This window comes from Cydia pomonella, chromosome 4, assembly GCF_033807575.1.
Source record: "Cydia pomonella isolate Wapato2018A chromosome 4, ilCydPomo1, whole genome shotgun sequence".
In the NCBI taxonomy this organism is placed as follows: domain Eukaryota; kingdom Metazoa; phylum Arthropoda; class Insecta; order Lepidoptera; family Tortricidae; genus Cydia; species Cydia pomonella.
The window spans coordinates 12,158,004-12,178,063 of record NC_084706.1 but is presented as its reverse complement, the minus strand read 5'-3'; the positions used below and the strand labels follow the sequence as shown (position 1 = coordinate 12,178,063).

The 20,060-nt window shown below is 35.8% G+C and overlaps 2 protein-coding genes across 2 annotated transcripts in view; one reads left to right on the top strand and one right to left on the bottom strand.

Moving 5' to 3' along the window:
* Window positions 1-5,047, bottom strand: part of LOC133517106 (kinesin-related protein 4-like) — a 48,564-nt gene extending 43,517 nt beyond the window's left edge. The window contains exons 1-5 of the mRNA XM_061850258.1: window positions 4,483-5,047; window positions 4,174-4,408; window positions 2,448-2,604; window positions 2,101-2,175; window positions 590-795 (exon numbers count right to left, since the gene is read on the bottom strand). Of these exons, the coding sequence (XP_061706242.1) occupies window positions 590-795; window positions 2,101-2,175; window positions 2,448-2,604; window positions 4,174-4,408; window positions 4,483-4,633 (824 nt within the window). The 5' untranslated portion in view covers window positions 4,634-5,047. The remainder of the gene's footprint in view (window positions 1-589; window positions 796-2,100; window positions 2,176-2,447; window positions 2,605-4,173; window positions 4,409-4,482) is intronic.
* Window positions 5,048-5,119: 72 nt separating this feature from the next.
* Window positions 5,120-19,612, top strand: LOC133517112 (protein MAK16 homolog A). The gene is made up of 8 exons (XM_061850273.1): window positions 5,120-5,270; window positions 5,353-5,399; window positions 5,482-5,625; window positions 12,158-12,340; window positions 13,312-13,441; window positions 14,132-14,332; window positions 15,640-15,711; window positions 19,505-19,612. Exons 1-8 carry the CDS (start codon window positions 5,256-5,258, stop codon window positions 19,601-19,603), a joined length of 891 nt encoding a protein of 296 aa, XP_061706257.1. The 5' UTR covers window positions 5,120-5,255; the 3' UTR covers window positions 19,604-19,612.
* The last annotated feature ends 448 nt before the right edge of the window (window positions 19,613-20,060 follow it).

The following is a 20,060-nucleotide window of genomic DNA, read 5'->3' as shown; positions in this document are numbered from 1 at the left end:
TCAGTTCGGTTCAATTCACCAAATTTCGATCTACCAACTCATAAATTCAGGGAAGACAATTAGATAATAGTTTCAGTAATAAACATTGTAAAATACCTTTTATTATTATTATTATTTTAAACTTTATTGCACAAAATATATACAACAATGTACAAATGGCGGACTTAATGCCAAATTAAAATAATGCTTAATATTCATGCTTAATTTTACATTATTATTTACTATTTTATTATTATTTACTATTTTACAGAATTTTACTGCCACAGAAAAAACTCATTAAAAATGATTTATTAAATATTCGGCATTAGAATCGCCGAATTAGCATTCCAAATAATTACTGAATATTTGTTCAATGTAATGAAATGCGACTTACGAGCCTTCTATGAACAACTTTCCATTGGCACCAGCCTGGTCTCTTAGAAAGTGTATTTTAATAGTCACTAAACAACATTGCTGTTTATGCCCAATCCCAAATAATAAAATATATAAATAAAAAGACTTGTTAATGTATGTATGATCCTTCCTTAAAAAACTTGCAAGTGGCACCAGTGCCTACAGAATAGACTGCTGAAAGACAACATGAACATACTTATTCGAACCCTCAGACAGCTGCTTGATGACCAGTGCCAGCACAGACAGCGATTTGTTGATGTGCGTGCCCTCCTTGAAGCGCTTGCCGGTGGCGCCGGTCTGGCCGGCGCGCTCGGAGCCCGCCAGGTCCACGAGGTTCAGCTGCGACACGTTCACGCAGCCCCCTGTCTCCTCGTCTTCTGTGTGCTCTCGAGATTCTATTGTCTGGTAAAGATAATATTGTAACTGATACTAACTAATAAATAATAGGGTTAGAACCGTGGTCGTTTTTTAACATTCATATGTGCCTAATTTGAAGAAAAAATTTCACTTTTAACACTTTTGTGCAGAAACAAGTGCATATTAGTTGTGTAGATTAAGGCTGGATTATGAACTATGGTTAATGCGGGCAAGACAGGCATAGTTTAATTAAAATACTAGGGTATTCTATGAGTCTAGGATAAACATATCATACTTCACGATGTTGTTATAATAAATTGGCAAAATAAGTACGTTACATACGTACGTTAAAAAAAAGGATTTTTTTACTCTGCGGCTGGGTGGTCCTCTCACGCTAAGTAAGGTCTCTGGTCTCATCATTTTTATTTTTATCTTTCCTTATACCAACCAGTGAAGTTTGTTTGCTATTCAGGGAAACGTTGGAATTTCAACATATGAGCATTTTTCTGTTTTTAAGGTAAGGTCGGCATATGTCGCGTAGATGGGGTTCAAAACCTTTTAAAGTTCAAATATTACCTGTCATCTGTTTTTGTTATTTTTTAAATGATAATGAATAATACTCTTTTGGGTGATGTGATGATGCAAATCTAAATAACTAACATCACTTCGAAATTTGGAGCAAATCCAAAAAATCCCCAAAAAAACAATACAATAAAACCCTGAAATAATCATAAGCCAAAAACACAAATAGGATGTTTATACTCGGCATAAAATATTCTTCACTATAAGAGGTAGGTACCTTCCTCCAAAAATACGTCAAAAGGTTGGCAACTTCTGGTTTAACACAAGACCGGTCTACATATGACTGTCTTCCTTTAAACTCATAATAATTATATGACGGACTTTCCGACTAAAACAATATTGAGGTTAGCTATTTCAAAACTTAAAACTAAATTGAAAGTTTTGAGTGCATTAATAGCATTAGACAGAAAAAACGGCCATTAAATCACTCACACACTTCTCATACATAAATATTTCGACTGCTTCTAATTTACAGATTTCTTTTGCGTGACCACGTTGCATTGTTCAAGTTCGAAACACGAATAAAGTCGATTGTTGAGTAGTGTTCTTTGTAGCGATATATTTATATGAGACAAAATATGGCAACTATGGCAATATGAGAGAAAATATGGGAATTTTGCTTTATACGTAAAAAAATTACATGTTTGTTAAGGCATGTGTTTTCTGGAGAGATTAAGGTGATAAATAAGAAGCAAACTATCCCTAGATAAATGTAGAAGGTGTAAAAAGAAATAAAAAAAAATAGAAAAGAGAATGATATGCACTCACAATCTGGAATATAGAATGAGACCTGCTACTTTCTTCATTCATATTTGTGGCACCAGTTTGCCGGTTTGCCTCACCCTGCAAATAAAAGTTTGAAATTTAAAGTTAAACAAAATGTCATTTGCTTTCGTATGCCAACTTTTTAATATAATATATCTGCTTGACAATCAAATATCCACATAACAATTAAAATTTTATTTTTAAGCAAAAAGTGATATGTGTAATACATGGTGTTACAATTAATTAAAAATAAATAAATAATTACAAAAAATCTAAACTTTAATCAAAACTATTTATGTCAATTTAAATATTCTGTCACAGAGTATAAGGCACATTCCCTAAGACATTACCTCTTTCATAATATCTAGGACTTCTTCTGGAGAAGATGTGAACTTCTCTGTGGCATCCAGCTTGACACCCTGCAGGGTGTCTCGGATCTTAACCTTGTCATTCTCACAATTTAATAGGTCCTTTAGCGTTTCATTATAAATTTCTATGAATGAAACTCTGAAAGTGCAAGAAAAAGCAGACAATGAAAATTGTCTTTGAATTATAGAAATACTTATTTTGTCTTCTATTATTCAGCACCCTTCACTAAATATTTTATCATATTGTAGATATTATATTATGCAATAAAAATATGTGTATTCATCTTTTAATTATTTACTTAGATGTATGTTTATGTTGTGGGTACCCACAACATAAGCCTTCTTGAGTATTATTTATTTATTCTATTTTATTATTTAAACAAGCAATTCTAGTATATATAATATATATATATATATCGGTGATCACGGAAACGGGTCTAACAATTTTGATGAAATTTGCTGTATGGGGGGTTTTCAGGGGCAAAAACTCGATCTAGTGAAGTCTTATCCAAGTTTTCCAAGTAAAGCTTGGTCCCAGATATTATTATATGTCTAATTCGTCCACTAGGGGTATATATGGCATAGATACATTTTTTTTATTGTTGTTCTGTCCAATGGGAATGGTGAATGCACCAGGGGACAATAGTGGTAGTTTGTAAGAAGAAATGTAGTTATTATGTTGTACTTATATGCTTAATAGATGCCCCCTATGAAAAGGACCTACAACTTTCACAAAGATGCATATTTGCTCAATAGAAATACCACAAAATCAGGACCCCACAGAACATAACCAAGGCAATAAGTGACACTAAAAAGTTTATTCACCCATGTGTTGATGTGTCAGAAAGGCTAGGTCTAAAAATGTTCATTGTCAATAAGTCTTAATGTTTGCAAGTGTGTTCTGATTACTTATGATACCAATATAATAGTAACAGTACATTACGCACATTATTCATAGTTTTCAAGTGGTATTAACCAGATAGAGCAGAAAAAAAACTATGAAATAGTTGAATAGCTGAAAGTTTCAACCTATTCTATCAAGTACCTGTCCTTACCTGTCTGGCATAGTGGGTAGTGACCCTGCTTATGAAGCCGATGGGTTCAAATCCCAGTAAGGGCATTTATTTGTGTGATGAGCATGAATATTTGTTCCTGAGTCATGGGTGTTTTCTATGTATTTAAGTATTTATAAATATTTATATATTACATTCATTGCTGTCTAACTACCCACAACACAAGCTTTATTGAGCTTACTGTGGGACTTAGTCAATTTTTATAATAATGTCCTTTAATAAAAAAAAGTAGTTACAAAATAGGCCCCTCAGAATAACTTATGTGAGTACAAAATCATTTCAAATGTTTTTGTATAATTCTTCAGATAGATAGATACATTGGATACACATGAGTAAGTTAAATTTATGCAAAATCCAAAAAAAAAATCAGCTAATACTATGTTGATTTTGTTACGAGTGTATTAGATAATAGATTGACATAATTAGATAACATACATAACAAGGTCTTACTGTTCTTTGTCCTGTAAATAAAGGCTATTTTATTTATTTTATTTTTTATTTATTACATAACAAGGTCAAGGATAATGAGATATGCAAAAACAAGGTTGCATATTTATTGTACATATGTTTTATTGTTTCAAATTAGAATTACATACATAGATCGGACAAAAAATGGAGATGTGCTAATACTTTACCTAACCAGGAAATCTCTATCCGGAATGCATTTGATTTGTTCAAATAAATTCAGCACAGCCAACTGAATGATGCCTGGAGAAGTCTCCGTTCCAGACATAGTGTAGGTTTTTCCCGAGGATGTCTGCCCATAGGCAAATATAGTCCCATTGAAGCCAGCAATAGCTGCCTCCACAATTGGCTTGGCAACATCTTTGTAGACATCTGCGGTCTTGGTCGTCACATCATATACTTTATCTGAAAGATTGCCCATAACAATACGTTCTGTTGGCTCAATGAATGACAAGGTAACCCCAAATACTCTCACTTACCGAAAGTGTATTGTACTCCAGATTCTTTTCCGCTGGAGTCCAGCTGATACAGTGTATTGTTTTTTACTTTCCATTGGAACGAAAGCTTGTCCTCTATTTCGCGAGAAATCAGCGGCCTAACTTTGACAACAACTTTTATGTTGTCACTCATTTCTATTCGTTAATGAACACATTTACAAATTACCTATTCCGTAAGCGGAAAACAGAACTTTCACAATGGCATGATCAAATACTGCAAGAGTCAGCAAAGCGTTTCAAATTTGAGTTGTGCTGCGATATATAAACATACAGTTACCAAAATAACCGACAATAAGAAAATTTTGAAATAAAAAATCGCTCATCACTCGTTAATTTTTAAAATGTTCAAATGCTTGATTATTTACAACGCATGAATCGAGTCATACGAATTGAAGAGCATTAATATGCGGGTAAATAAAAAAATACAAAACAGCATTTTTCTCTAGTATTAATTTAAACGACATGGTTATATATCTTTTTTGTAAAATTAACCACAACTTTAATTTAAGAGAAGATCTTTTTCGTTGAATCTAAACAAGTCTTAAAGGTGTAGCAAATGTCTATGGCTTATGGCTATGTTTTATTTTTACTGTTTGAGGTAAATAAAAAAACGTTCAGTATTAACTATCACATGTCATCACGTCACGTCACTGTCACTCGTCAGTCCGGTCAGTCGTCATTTCAATGTAAAAAAAATGCACATGTGCGTCGATGTTTTAATATAATAGCTATATTATAACGCATAATCACTCAAAATGCAGCATGATGATGTACGTAAATACTTATATGCAAGAAAATTAAATAAAAATCATACTACGTGCAGATTAATATGTATATTCTTTTAATATTTAGGTTGTTTGGGCCATCATCAACAAGACCCATTGTTCCCACAAAGTAACGTAAGTTTTTGGATTGCAATAGTATTTTATTAACTAATAATTTCGTTGAAAGCTATTAAAGTCATTTTTTCACGTTTTTCAGGACACAGACCCAACATTTTTGCCGCAATGAATATAACCTCACTGGTCTATGTACGCGGGCTTCCTGCCCGCTCGCAAACAGCAAGTATGCGACGATTAGGGAAGAAAATGGTATTATTTACTTGTACATGAAGACAGCAGAAAGGTATGTTTTTATGTACCTATAATTTTTGCAATGTTAAGCCACTAAATTAAAGCTAAGTATTGTAGAAAGTGAATAGCCGGGTCCATACAGAGTGAGCATATGTGCGAGGCAACTTCCGGCGCACTCGGGCGAGGAAAACGCGCGCGCCGCCTCGGCCGAGGCACGGCTACACTGGCCGCATTGTGTGTGAGGAAATTACCTCGCGCATATGCTTGCTCTGTGTGGGCCCGGCTATTGCATAGTGTATGTCGGAGAATCTTTAGACCCAGAAACTTCTTTCCGTAAAGCCCAGACTGTGAAGCCAAAATATATCTATTTATGTGCCTGTGAAACATCCTGATTTTGTGTTTGGTTGCTAGAACATAATTTGCATACTTTCCAGGATTAATAAATACTTTCCAGGAATACGAATACAAATGTAATTAAAAAAATATATATATACTTACTGTAAATTCATTCATGTGGTGTTTACCTATAAGTAATTGTTATGCGACACGTTAATAGTCAAAACGTTTGTATTTATCACTTTTATTATTATTATTATAAGCCTTTTTTGACAGATGCCGTTCAATACTCGTAAATTTCGTTCTTATTCCACTGTTGCTCATCTGGTTGCCAATTGGCAAAGGCCTCCTCCAGTCTTCTCCATTCTCGTCTGTCTGTGGCTACTCTGCACCAAGTTAAACCTGCCACCTCTCTTATGTCGTCAACCCATCTTTTTTGGGGCCTGCATTGCTTTCTGTTTCCTATTCGTGGATACCATAGGCTGACTATTTTGCTCCTCTTGTCTTTTCCTCGGACTATGTGACCTGCCCATTTCCACTTCTGCCTTTTGATCTTTCTGGTTATGTCCTGCACTTTTGTTTTCTTTCTGATGATGGTGTTTTTAACTTTGTCTGCTCGCCTTAGTCCTATCATACTCCTTTCCATCGCTCTTTGGCAAGTGGCCAGTTTTTCAGTGTTTTCTGTTGTTAAGCTCCAAGTTTCGCTTCCATATACTAGAACTGGCAAAATGCAGGTGTTAAACAGTTTCGATTTTGTTGCGATGTGGAGACTTTTGTCTTTCATCACTTCTTTCAGGTTCCAGTACCTTTTCCATCCGTTTGTTACTCTTCTGTCTATTTCTTTGTCAATAGGGTCCTTCGTGGCCATTAACTGTCCGAGATAGATATATTCATCCACATAGCTTATTGGGGCTTCTGCCACTGTTATGGGATTTTTTTTATTGTTGGTCATAATCTTTGTTTTATCAGGATTTAGCTTCAGTCCAACCTTGATACTTTCTGCTGCTAGTCCGTTTATCATCTTTTCAAGTTCTTCTGATGTGTTAGCAAAAAGCACAATATCGTCTGCAAATCGCAGATGTGTTAGTGTGCGACCGTCAATTTTTAGTCCTAGGTTGTCCCATTCAAGATTCTTGAAGATCATTTCCAATGCAGCCAGAAAGAGTCTAGGGGAGAGTGGGTCTCCTTGCCTCACACCTTTTTGAATTCGAAATGTGCTTCCCTTCCTCTCTAATTGGATGCATGCTGAGCTGTGCTTGTAGATGTTTCTTATTATTCGTATGTATTTGTGTTCTATTCCCTGTTCTTTTAAAGCTTTCCAAATTTGTGTATGTATAAGCGAATCAAAGGCTTTCCGATAGTCAATGAATGCCATATAGTATGTAAGTTGATATTCTTCGTATCTTTCCAATATTTGCCGTACTGTGTGGATGTGGTCGAGGACTGAATAGTCTTTGCGGAAACCCGCCTGTTCTATTGGTTGTTGCTCGTCGAGTCTTTTTTCAATTCTTCTGAGAATGATCTTTGCAAATATTTTGTAAATGTTTGACATAAGGCTAATGGGTCGGTAGTTTCCAATGTCTAGGTGGTTTCCCTTTTTGAATAAAAGAATTATGTTAGATTTGGTCCATTGTTTTGGGATGTGTTCCGTGTCTAATATTTTGTTGAAAATTTTTGTGAGAACAGGTACTAGTGATATTTTAACAAGTTTAAGAACTTCATTGCTTATTCCGTCAGGGCCTGGAGATTTGTCTATTTTTTGCGTATTTATAGCCGCTTCCGTTTCTTCAGGCATGATGTGGGGTACAGATTGGGTCTCTTGAAGGTCAATTTCTATTTCACTCTCGTTCTGTTCATATAATTTTGTATAGTAAGATGTTGCTATTTGTAGTATATCCTGTCTGCCACTTTTCTTTATCCCGTTGTCATTTTCCATTTTTACTATCCAATCTTTTTTGTTGTTTAATTCTTTATATGCCTTTTTGATGCCTCCTGTTTGTAATATATGCTTCTCTATGGTTGCCATTCTATGCTGTTTTCTATCTTTTCTTATGCTTTCTTTAATTTCTTTGCTTAACCTTGTTATTTCTCTCCTTTTCTCTTTGGTAGGTTTAGAATTTATGTAAGTGGCTCTTTCATTCAGAAGGTTGGTAGTTCTTGTTGACATCCATTTCTCTCTTACTTTGTTAGTCTTGTTGTTCTGCTCAGTGGTATCTATGATGATTCTTTCTAGCCAATCATAGGTTTCTTGCACATTAACACTTGTTTTGTTTTTGTATTCAATGAGTTTATTTGTGAGTGATGTGGTGATTTGCTTTCTGTCATATTTGTTAATTCCTTTATTTTCTGGGTTTATTTTTGGTCTAGCATTTTTTGGTGGACATGTTTTAAGTTCTGCCCTGACCATTCGATGATTGGTGTTGAAATTCAAGTTATTAATGACACTCAAGTTATTAAAGCATTTTGATTTGTTAGACAGTATGAAATCTATTTCATTTCTTGATTTGCCATCTGGTGATATCCATGTCCACATTTTGTCCTTTTTCTTTTTAAACTTTGTATTGATGACATACAGGTTATTTTCTTTGGCAAAATCTATAAGCTTCTGCCCGTTCCTGCTCCTAGGTTTTGTACTGTAGGTAAAAAGCCCAGTTACTTTATCTTCATCGGGTTGTCTTTGCCCAATCTGTCCGTTGAAGTCACCCATAATGACCAAGTTTTTATGTGGATAAGAGTTTACCAGTTCGTTTAGGTCTGAGTAGAATTTGTCAATTCTCTCTCCCTCTGCTTGCTCAGTAGGTGAGTAGACTTGTATTATGGTCCAAGGATCTTTGTATTCAGGTAAATTCAGGCGTAGCAGTGCAATGCGCTCAGACATACCTCGGAACTCTATTATTTGCTTTGCTAGATGATTTTTAACCATAAAGCCCACACCGTGTCTGCCTGGAGTCTCGCCAATGTAGTAGAACACAAAATCATCATATTTAGCGATATGTTCACCCATTCGTCTTATCTCGCTCAATCCTAGGATGTCCCAATTCACATTTTTTAAGCTTGAAACTAGCTCTTCTAGGTTGTCATCTGTTCTTAATGTAAGTACATTTAGCGCTGCTACATAGATTTTTGAATGTTTTTTGTTTCGCTGTTCTTCAGGGGTGGTGGTGCAATAAGTAAAAATTTCTTTTGATTTACTATTTTCTTTTTTATTATTTTCTTTATGTCTTACTGGAGGGTTATCACTTAAAAAGTGTAAACAATTGTTGGTGAACCAATAAAAAAAAATACTGAACAATGGTGTTCTGGACCTTTGGGAGGCATGTAGCAAAGCCAACATGTAGAGGCCCTTTTAACACTATAATGAAATGTAAGGGATATACGGAGCGAGCGAATGCTACTCTGTTGACTATGGTGCTTGGATAGTTTGCAAAATGAGGTCAATGTAGTTTCTTTGCTAATGAAATCCAAAATGAGTAAGGCTATTGGAAGAAAGCACAGAACAAATAGCCTCGCGAGAAAATGTCCTGCCAGTGTAGACATTCCCTGGCCAAACAGCACGTGAGTTTCCCTCAACCGAACATGGCCTTGGCTGAACCGCTTGGTGTCAGTATTTCTTCATGCATCAAAGTCTTCTCAGTCCTCATGCAGTGTTTGTTTGGTGCGTGTGGCTATGTTCTTTCAAAATGGAAAATATGAGGATGCCCACTATGCCCACTTTCAAAAAAAATTACTAAAATCTTTTGTAACTAACCAAGTGCGCTCTGATGTCCACAGCGCGCTCTAAGCCACTTCCATTCTACTTAATCTGTGTACACTCTTATCGCTGTAAGTGTGCAGCACGCTCGGCGTAAACACATCAGCTAAGCATCAACTCACTCCATATTTTGTTAGTCTACCCACTAATGTAAGTACATGTATCGAATACGCTAAAGTAAATAACATTATATGATCACATTTTTTACCAATAAAAATTTACAAAAAATACTAAAATTGCGCTAATTATATTTTGTACTGAGCCAGAGAGTATATGGTCGCGTATGGCTAGATTTATTTTCTTACACCTAAGATTAATCCTACTAAGGTAAATTAATGAGTTTGTTGTTTGTCAATGACCCGCATTTAGTGCAGAAATAATGTTTTGCCTTTTGCGTAGTTACACTAAATGAAAACTGTAGATATGTATATATTTTAAGGTAATTTAAGGCACTTGTTAGTATTGTGTGAATGTAAATACGCATGCATACGCTCACCCGTACATTGTTAACTTATTTACTCCTAATTCTCATGTAAGTGAATTGTAAAAAATTCTTATGAGAAATAAAAAATTCTTTAAACCGAACAAAGAAGAGAGGTGTTGAAAAAATAGTACATTATTGCAGAGGCCGGGAAACGGCAATTCATGGATGAGTTTCAAATTTGTCGGACCATGTGAAGCAGAGTTAGACAAAGCAGACGAATCCCTGAATTGCTTTTCCTGCCGAAGCGTATATAGTGCTTTTCTCCAAACATGGGACGAAAAAAGCTAAAATAATCATAATTTAAGTATCAACCAGCACTCAAATCAATCCTTCACATCAAAAACGTCAAAAACAATTTCCCTCTTTAATTATTTTTAACAAGTTAAAGGAACAACTACTCTGCCATTCAGTACCATTCAATATAGTTGTGCAATATAAGCTGTATTTGCACGCATGAGATCTTTAAAAAAATATAAAACTTTTATATAGTGTTTGATTTTATTAAGCTATATTAATTGGCTGTTTGGATTTTTCTTAGTTCATACATGTTTCTGACAACCACTTTGGCCTAGTGGGTAGTGACCCTGCCTATGAAGCCGATGGTCCCAGGTTCAAATCCTGGTGAGGGCATTTATTCGTGTGATGAGCATGGATATTTGTTCCTGAGTCATGGGTGTTTTCTATGTATTTAAGTATTTATAAATATAAATGCCAACGAGCTATGGAGAGAAGTATGCTTGGTTTGTACTAAGGGACAGAATCTGGAACGAGGAAATAAGGCGAAGAACAAAAGTAAAGGACATACTCGAGCGTATTGACCAACAAAAGTGGAGTTGGACAGGCCACATGCTGCGAGACAACAAAGAAAAATGGAGCAAGCAAGTGACCCACTGGTACCCATTCGGTTGCAAGCGCAAAAAAGGTCAACAAATAACCAGATGGGAAGATGACATCCAGTTTACTCTAGGACCCCGCTGGACCAGAGTTGCTTTAGACAGACAGCACTGGAAAGAGTTGGAAGAGGCCTATGCCGACAGGCACACCACACTAAGAGACATTTTATAACAAGACAACTTAATATTTGTATTTACAAGTGATTCATATGTGGATTAAAGGCTTATTTAATTTAATTTAAATTGATAAATATTTATATATTATATATATCGTTGTCTAAGTACCAACACAAGCCTTATTGAGCTTACTGTGGGACTTAGTCAATTTGTGTACTAATGTCCTATAATATTTATTTATTTTAAAAAGTAAAAAACAATCCTGTAATTACTTCCCATCTGCTAAGACACGACAATAATGGTTTGATTTTTTTTAATATGAGTTTGACCATAATGAAGAACTTCCCATACTATATTTGCTACAATAAGGTGAACATTTCCGAGCATATTGGAGAAAAATATCATTTACGCAGCAAATACATGAAATGGGATGCTAGAGATCCCAACTATATGAAAAGGGGAATAAGAGAGGATTGATGTTTAATGTGATTGTTAATACAATTTAAATCGACCCAAAGTGTCAATGACTTTAAGAATAAATTAAGTTGAAATAATATATATCTTTATCTAAGGACGGGCCTTTCGAGCACTAAGAATGGTACCAGTTCAGCAGTGTCACTCATGAATGCGAGCCAATCATGCAGTCTAACGCAACTAGCGACAAATGTGATGTGAACTCATCAACCAATCCCGTTGTGGCGTTAGGCTGCATGATTGGTTCGAATCCGTGTGTGTGACACCGCTGTACTGGCCCCATTCTTATTGCCCGTAAGGCCCATCCTTAGATATATGTCAATGGCAGCAGATATTTTTCCATATTCATGATTTTTAAATAACTGCTGTTTAAAATAAAAATCCATGTACTTTCAAGGTTACTGACATCTACCCTAAGGATAGTCACTAGGCAGTTTATATTATAATTTTTTTTTTGTCAGTCTCCTTTCCTGTCAATCAGTCATAAGTAAACTTTCCATTAATGATTTATAAATATCTTGCATTCCAGAGTCATGTTTCCTGCCAAGCAATGGGAGAAAGTGAAACTGTCACGGAACTTTGAGAAGGCCATCCACCAGATAAATGAGAACTTATTGTACTGGCCTGGCTTCATCAAGGCCAAGTGTAAACAGAGATTTGTCAAAATAACTCAGTATCTCATTCGGATGAGAAAACTTAAGCTTAGACGCGTGTGAGTTACTGGACATAATAATCTACTTAGTAATAAAAAAAACCGCTCAAGTGAGAGTTCGTTAAACACGCGCACCGAGGGTTCCGTACAAACTTTGAATTAACTATAAAGGCGAAAGACTTGAACAGAAGTACCTATACTAAGTATTTTTGTGTACAACGCCATCTATCGGCAAATTGTCTAACTAATTTGACCGATGCACGTATGTTGGTTTTTCGAGGATAATTCTCTATCATGTGGACCGATTTCGATCCGATCTTTTATTTGAAAAAAGGTGTATTAAATGTAATCCCAGAAATTTCAGGTGTAATACACTTAAAGTTGGTTAAATTGCAAACTGAATTCGGAACAGTTTTTTGTTAATTAAAAAAGAAGTTACCAAGATAGAGGTCTAATTATATTTTTCCTGTATTGTATTCCTTTTCCTTCATAAATATTTTTTTTCTCTATGAAAAAAAGAAAAAAATGTTTTGGAATGAACAATTTGAGCTCTTTCAAATGATAACCCACTTGGCCTACTCACTAGACTTTGGAATTTTGCCCCCTCTTCATTTTGGACATTTCCCATAATTAATAAAAAAAAAATAATACTTTCAATGTGTCTGGGTTAGCTTTGTCGATATGACAGACAGACGGACGGACACTTTTTGTACCTTTTTTGGTACAGAACCGTTAAAAATTACATAATAATAATCCTGGTAAGGACATTTATTCGTGTGATGAGCACGGATATTTGTTCCTAAGTCATGGGTGTTTTCTATGTATTTAAGTATTTATAAATAATATTTATATATTATATATATCATTCTCATGCTCTTGTGCTCATGACACAAATAAATGCCCTTACCAGTATTTGAACCCGGGACCATCCGGCTTCATAGGCATGGTCACTACCCACTGAACCAGACAGGTTGTAAAAAAAATATGTGTAATATTATTGTAAAATTATGTGTTCTTATGTATACTTTCAGTAAGGAGATAGTGCCCATACAACGTAAAATTGAGAGGCGGGAGCGGAGACGCGAAGAGAAGGCTCTTGTCGCCGCGAGAATAGACAACGCCATAGAGAAACAACTGCTGGAGAGACTTAAGAAGGGCACTGTGAGTACTTACCTCTACTGGGCCTACTACACCTCTCTTAAAACAAAAATTACCCCTTCTGTACCTGAAAGGCAGTCTTCACATTGGATGTGGATCCGCAGGCCGTTCCTGTGCGCGAGCAGGACAATAGGACTTCGTTATATATGTGCACCAAAAATGTCAAAAAAAATTTTGGGTCCCATAAAAAACGTTTTTTTTTTTTAAGAAACAGGCTTTAAGCCAATGGTTTAGGGTATCGTTGGATTGGGCTTTCAAAACGAATAAGGGTAATTTTTTGATAAAGTGTATATTTTCAGAAATAATCGTTCTGAAAGAAAATAAATGTGTCCACACCCCTCTCATTTTTGAACCATGGGTTCAAAAAGTGTGAAATTTTATTACTCATTAGCCGGGTCCACACAGAGCGAGCATACGCGCGAGGCAATTTCCTCACGCACAATACGGCCGAGGCACGTCTATACTGGCCGGTTTGTGCGCAAGGAAATTGTCACACGCGTATGCTCGCACTGTGTGGACCCGGCTAATTAGAAACAATGCTATAGGTTACAATTTTGCAAGGAGCTTACTCTCATCATTGATTTACCGCGTATCAATCATATGACATGACTTATATAATTTTTACTTAAAGATTTATGAAACGAATTTATTGGCAATTAATTAGGTATTCAAAGTAAGCATCCACAATTTCAGTACAATGACATCTACAACTTCCCGCAAATGGCGTTCGACGCAGCACTGAAAGCCGAGGAAGTATCTGACGAAAGTGAGAGTGAGAGGGAAGACGAGGACGACCGAGAGGTGGAAATGGAGCCGGAATTGGAGAGAGAACTGCAAGCTGTTGAGGAGACAGATGAATTTGTAGAAGGAGATAGTGACATGGACAGTGATGAGGTAAGTTTTAAGATTACCTAAAATACCATAGCCATAGAAACGCTTGCAAGTCTAGAGATAAAACTGTGTTGATAGCTTCAAAATATGACGCTAAGATTTTCGTTGAAATATGTATTTAAAGCACAACAACTTTGTATGTGGCCCTCATCAGGTTGCGGATTTTCAGTGGTACTAATTTATTTTACTGGCATCGAGTACTCCTTAACAACCAGACGTTCAAAGTCATTGAATGCCACCTATGTAAACAAAAAGAAAATATTATACCACAATAATGCCAAAAAAGATTCCTAAAGATGCAAGAAATAAAAACAACAGGTTGCACTCCGGGAGTGCCGGCAGAAGTGAAAACTTGAATATTAACTTTGTGCATTTTTGATATTTTCGAATGGTTAGGGAATAAATTTGCATGAATTGCTTTAATTATCAGTATAAAAGTACTATCATTTATGTGGTAAAATAAAATATTTATTTATTGTGCTATTGAACACAAACATGACAATTTATATTACATTAAAAATTTAACACTTCAGAACTATTACAATTATTTAACATCAAAAAGTTTATCTCTCAGAAAAAATTTCAATCTGACGAATCTGTCGGTCACGAGACCTGTCGCGAGTTTAACATTTTTTCCCCATCACAAAAAGTGCACAGCGTCGCTAAAGAAGTTTTCACTTCAATATTTTGAATACAATAAAATATTTGCATCAACAAAAGGACGAAGAATCGCGTAGGATTTTAATAAACAGTGCATTTAAATTTATCTTTGACATAAGTGATATGACCCGTACTGACATTTTATAGTGCGGTTGTATTTAACTGGTTTAGTTGTTTGTGTCAAACTTAATAAGTGTTATTAATTATTATTTTCTTCCGAGACCAATAAAAAAAATGAAGACGAATGTAGGAATAAAGGTATAATCAAGGTTGATGGTCCTGAAAGCGGTCTACAACAACTAATGAAAATCAAAATTCATCAGAGTCAGGATGTAAAGAATTGAATATTTAGAATCAGATTTTGGTCTCTATCAAACGAATATATTATACGAATTCGATTCTGTGAAAACAGTGTTTTGATAACAATATACAACTATCAACACGAAGCCATTACACACTAAACCGACTATTCATGACGTACGCACATTATTGCTATAATATGTATGTAAGCTGAATATAGCGACACTATCTTAGGGCCAAATACAAAGTTGTTGGGCTATATTTTCATCTCAAGGACTATATTTCAGTCCTTCCATATATTAAGTTTATTGCATCCATAATTTGTCTAATTTAATATTTCCCAAATGCAGGAAAGTGATTCAGGTCATAGAGAAGGTGCAGATGTTGGAAGTGATTTTGAGTCGGAGACATCTGATATTGAGGTAAGACATGTAAACGTATATTATCTTCGAACAAGTTTAGTATTATAACACAACTTTTTACTTTCGAAGTTTGTTAGTGCATTCATCTAGCAAGTAAATTTAATAAGAAACTTATTGACCACATAAATACATATCTCGCATAATTGGGCCAAAATCTAACACCACGACGAGAAATCTTTAAAGCTGTTTGAATGAACCTTACCTACAAACACATTGCGAATTTCAAACGTTTGTAAATCACCGCCCTAGAAGGCATTATCGTTTTGGTTTAATTGTACAGTCAGCTTCGAATAGATAGTAACGGCCAAGGTAGCCAAATATATTGTAACGCCTTTGTTAGCATAGAAATACGAGGGTGGTTTGATAAGTCAGTGACTTTTTGCAAACAAAAAAACTTTTTCATCTTTTTTAGAAGCCGAGGACATTAGGTTACTAATAGCAAAAAAGATTTTGGCTAAATCTAAATTCAAGGGATACCGTTCAGACAAAAATAAGGCTAAGTACTATACTTTGCAGAATATTTGCAGTAGGTACAATATGCCGTGATGCTCAGAGGCGACATATTCACAATTCCGTAGAAAATGGGTTCTCCGCCAAAGTTTAGAAGTTTCTAAAGTCACATGGAGTTGGGAAGCAACATCAAAACTCAATCAGTGATAGCGTTGACCTCGACTAGCTTAACCTGAATTTCTCTTCTTCTGCCACTTTGTCTGGGTCCAGTTAAGTTGGACACCCTTAACTTTCTTTCAAATATCCCAACTATCCCCCGTTTTCTCTTGCTAAATTTACTGACAGTGACGTTAAGAAGAACGTAATAGCCATCTCGTCTAATACCGTTGGTGCCCTGAGCCGAAACATGAGCCTCTCATTGACCTCAGCTCCTATTATCATGCACCTTTATCCTCAATAGCTCCACGTCTTCTAATGCTTTCCCGTCGCTTTGGAAAGATGTCGATGTTATTCCACTGCCTAAAAAGTCCAGTCCCTAGTCCATCTCAGACTACCGTCTTATCTATTCCATTCCCATCCAATCCATTCTTCCTTTCCTTTCAAAAGTTCTAGAGCGTCTAGTATATCAGCAGCTTACTTCTTTTTTGAACAGACAGGCGCTCATGAACCCATACCAATCCGGTTTCCGTTCAGACCACAGCATAACTACCGCTCTTGTAAAAATGACTGACGATATCCGGGCTGGTATGGATATCGTAAAATCACGATATTGTCGCTTCTGGGTTTCAGTAATGCTTTCAGCATGGTTGACTTCGATATCCTGCTAGGTATATTGCGTTCACTTAATGTATCTCCTTCAATAGTTGACTGGTTTCACAGTACGGCATGTTGTCTCCTCTTATTTTTTCTATCTTTATAAACTCTATCACTTCCAATATTTTGTACTCCTTTACGCTGACGACCTTCAAATATACTCTTACGGCTCTGTTGCCGATCTACCACAGACTATATGCGCCATAAACACTGAATTGGAGAGCATTTTAAATTGGAGTAAACGTTACGGTCTCAATGTAAACCCAACTAAAACTCAGGTTATGGTATATTGGTGGCTCAAAGCTTACTGCCCGGATTGGTTTTGGTTCTCTACCTGCCATTGTGTTTGACGGCATTCAGATTCCGTTCCCTACAGATAAAGAATCTCGGTGTCATGATGGAACAGAGTCTCTTTTGGGCACCTCAGGTGAGTGAGGTTAGCAGGAAAATGTTTGCTGCAATTGCATCACTCCGTAGACTTCGAAATTTCTTGTCTTACGCCACTAAGATTGCGCTAGCTCAATCTCTCTTACTGCCCATATTAGATTATGCTGACATTTGCTATCTGGACCTTACGCAGGGCCAGTTGAATAAGCTTGAGCGCCTCCAGAATATTTGTATAAGGCTTGCGCAAATATGACCATGTGTCATAGTTTCATTCTCAGGTCAAGTGGCTTCCTATCCGTCTTCGCCGTGACTCATGTCCTCACGCTTCTTTATGGCATTCTCTTTAACTCCGATACACCAACTTATCTCAAAGAGCGTTTCAAGTATCTCTCTTCTATCAGCTTTGTCAGTAGAATTAAGATTAGTTAAATCTCTCCCCATTTAAAAAAACAGCTGAAACTATATGTTGAGGTAGGAGCTTCTGTGGCTAGGGTGTTGCGAATAAAACGAGATTTAGAGTTATTTATTTAGGGAACCATGGTACTTACATAAAAAAATTTGGACATGCAACAAACATACTGAGCAAGAGGGCCTTTACATAAGAGAAGAAGTAAGAATATAAGTATGCTGGAAAAAGGGTAGTTTAGATTAACTATTTATTGTAATATGGTGGTGTATAGGTGATAATCTTACCTATATTTTTTTACTAAATTAAACTTGTCTAAAACAATAAAAATTAAAAAAATTATATATAAACTTAACCATATAAAAAAAAAAGTAAGTCACCGGGCGAGATTCGAACCCGTAACACTCGTTTCTAGCCGTCCGCGTCTTAAACCGCTGGACCAGACGGACAGTGGCCGGCAACACGAAATTAGCGACCATATTCTGCGTCGAAAGAAAAACGCATGAAAACTCGAAAACACGCGTTTTCCCAAACATAAGACTAATCTAGATCGATTGTATACCCACAAAAACCCCCATATACCAAATTTCTGCGAAATCGTTAGAGCCGATTCCGAGATCACAGAAATATATATATACAAGAATTGCTCGTTTAAAGGTATAAGATAATTTAGATCTACTTAACAATGAAAATAACAAAAGGTTTTCATAAGAGAGACACAGACAGAACATTGACATAAACTAAATGGGTAGTTTGGATTGAGGTGATTTAGGTTTACCCTTCACTGAAATTTTGATAATATAGAAAGAGGCAGAACATAAATAAATGCAAAAAGTAGTAATAAATGCATAAATAAGAGCAGAGTTCAGTTTACCCAACACTAAATATCACTCGCGTGTAGATGTTTATGCGGCCACTCTATACTTTCTATCTTTGCCTTAAGTTGCCGTTTTATATGTATGTTGTATATATATAAGTATAAATATATATTACTTAGACTTTTGCATGAGTTCTACATTTCCTGCTACCCAAAGGTTGTCTGGAAGAGATAGCTTTTTAGCGATAAGACGGCCTGTTGACACCTGGTCCTATTTTCCTTGAAAATTTGTTTGTACTTTTACATATATGTAAAATGTATAATTTTATTGGTGGTGCAATAATAGTTATTTGTTTTACAAAGGGGCAACGTTGTTTAATTTTTAAACTTAACCGCTCGTTTACCCGAGCCAGCGAAAGATTCATCTGGAATTTTGAGCGTTGCGAGAGTTCCAATGCACGAGGTTTAAACAAACTTAGCCTCCGAATGAAACACAACATTTTTCACCACACTAACACGAGGAAAATACTAACTACCCACTCACTTGCTTTTGGTAACTGTAGCTACCAGCTGTCACCCTTATTTTATTATAATAATAGAAGTCACTGAAAAATATGAAGCATGTGAGTGCAATCCAAATTAACGTAATAAAAAAATCATTCAAAAGTCCATTCTACCGGCTAACATCAGGAAACAACTCAAAATTTGCATTTGATTATTTTGCCGCACATGTGGATAAAACGCAACTCATTAGTTTTTGAACAATCAAGAGGGCCTTTACCAGTTGGAGTGGCGAAAATAATATTTACTTGCTTACTTACCTTTATCAAACGGCAGCTGTCCCACTTAATTCAGCTGTCAACATTTCTGCACGATATATTTTTGGGAATGGTATTTATATAATAGCTATATATTTTTAGGACGTTGCTGAGAAGATTGTATCCAGGAAGAAGCCGCGCGTCGAAATAGAATACGAAACTGAAGTTCCCAGTTTGTCTAAGAAGAAAATAAAACATTGATGCAATTTATTTTGCCTTTTATTTATGAAATAAGCTGTTTTGACCTTAGTGTCAAACACTTGTAAAACTTGTTTTGCGTAAGTTACGACTATCACTAAGGCTGCGTTTCCACCAGAGATGTGCGAGGGTGCATAGCGAGGGATACGTTTGTTAAGAACCAATGGAGTCACTTCACGCTGAGCGATGATAGGTAAATTAAGTGATTCTATTGGTCCTTCACAAGCACATCCCTCGTAGCCTTAAATTTGTGTTAAAAGTTTTAAAGTCGGCCAATTCAATTAAATACTGGGTAAAATTGGGTATTATTAGCCAGTACCTAAATAGTTATTTACGATACAAGTGCAGAAAATAGGAAATTCGCAACGAGTGGTGATAAATTAAAACACGACCGAAGGGAGGAGAGGAGAAATGATGATGAAATTATTTTGTATTAATCATTCTTATTTATTCTATACAA

Coding starts and splice junctions, on each gene's coding strand:
- LOC133517112 (XM_061850273.1), top strand. Junction 5,400..5,481: donor CATTGTTCCCACAAAGTAAC/GTAAGTTTTTGG, acceptor CACGTTTTTCAG/GACACAGACCCAACATTTTT. Junction 12,341..13,311: donor AAACTTAAGCTTAGACGCGT/GTGAGTTACTGG, acceptor GTATACTTTCAG/TAAGGAGATAGTGCCCATAC.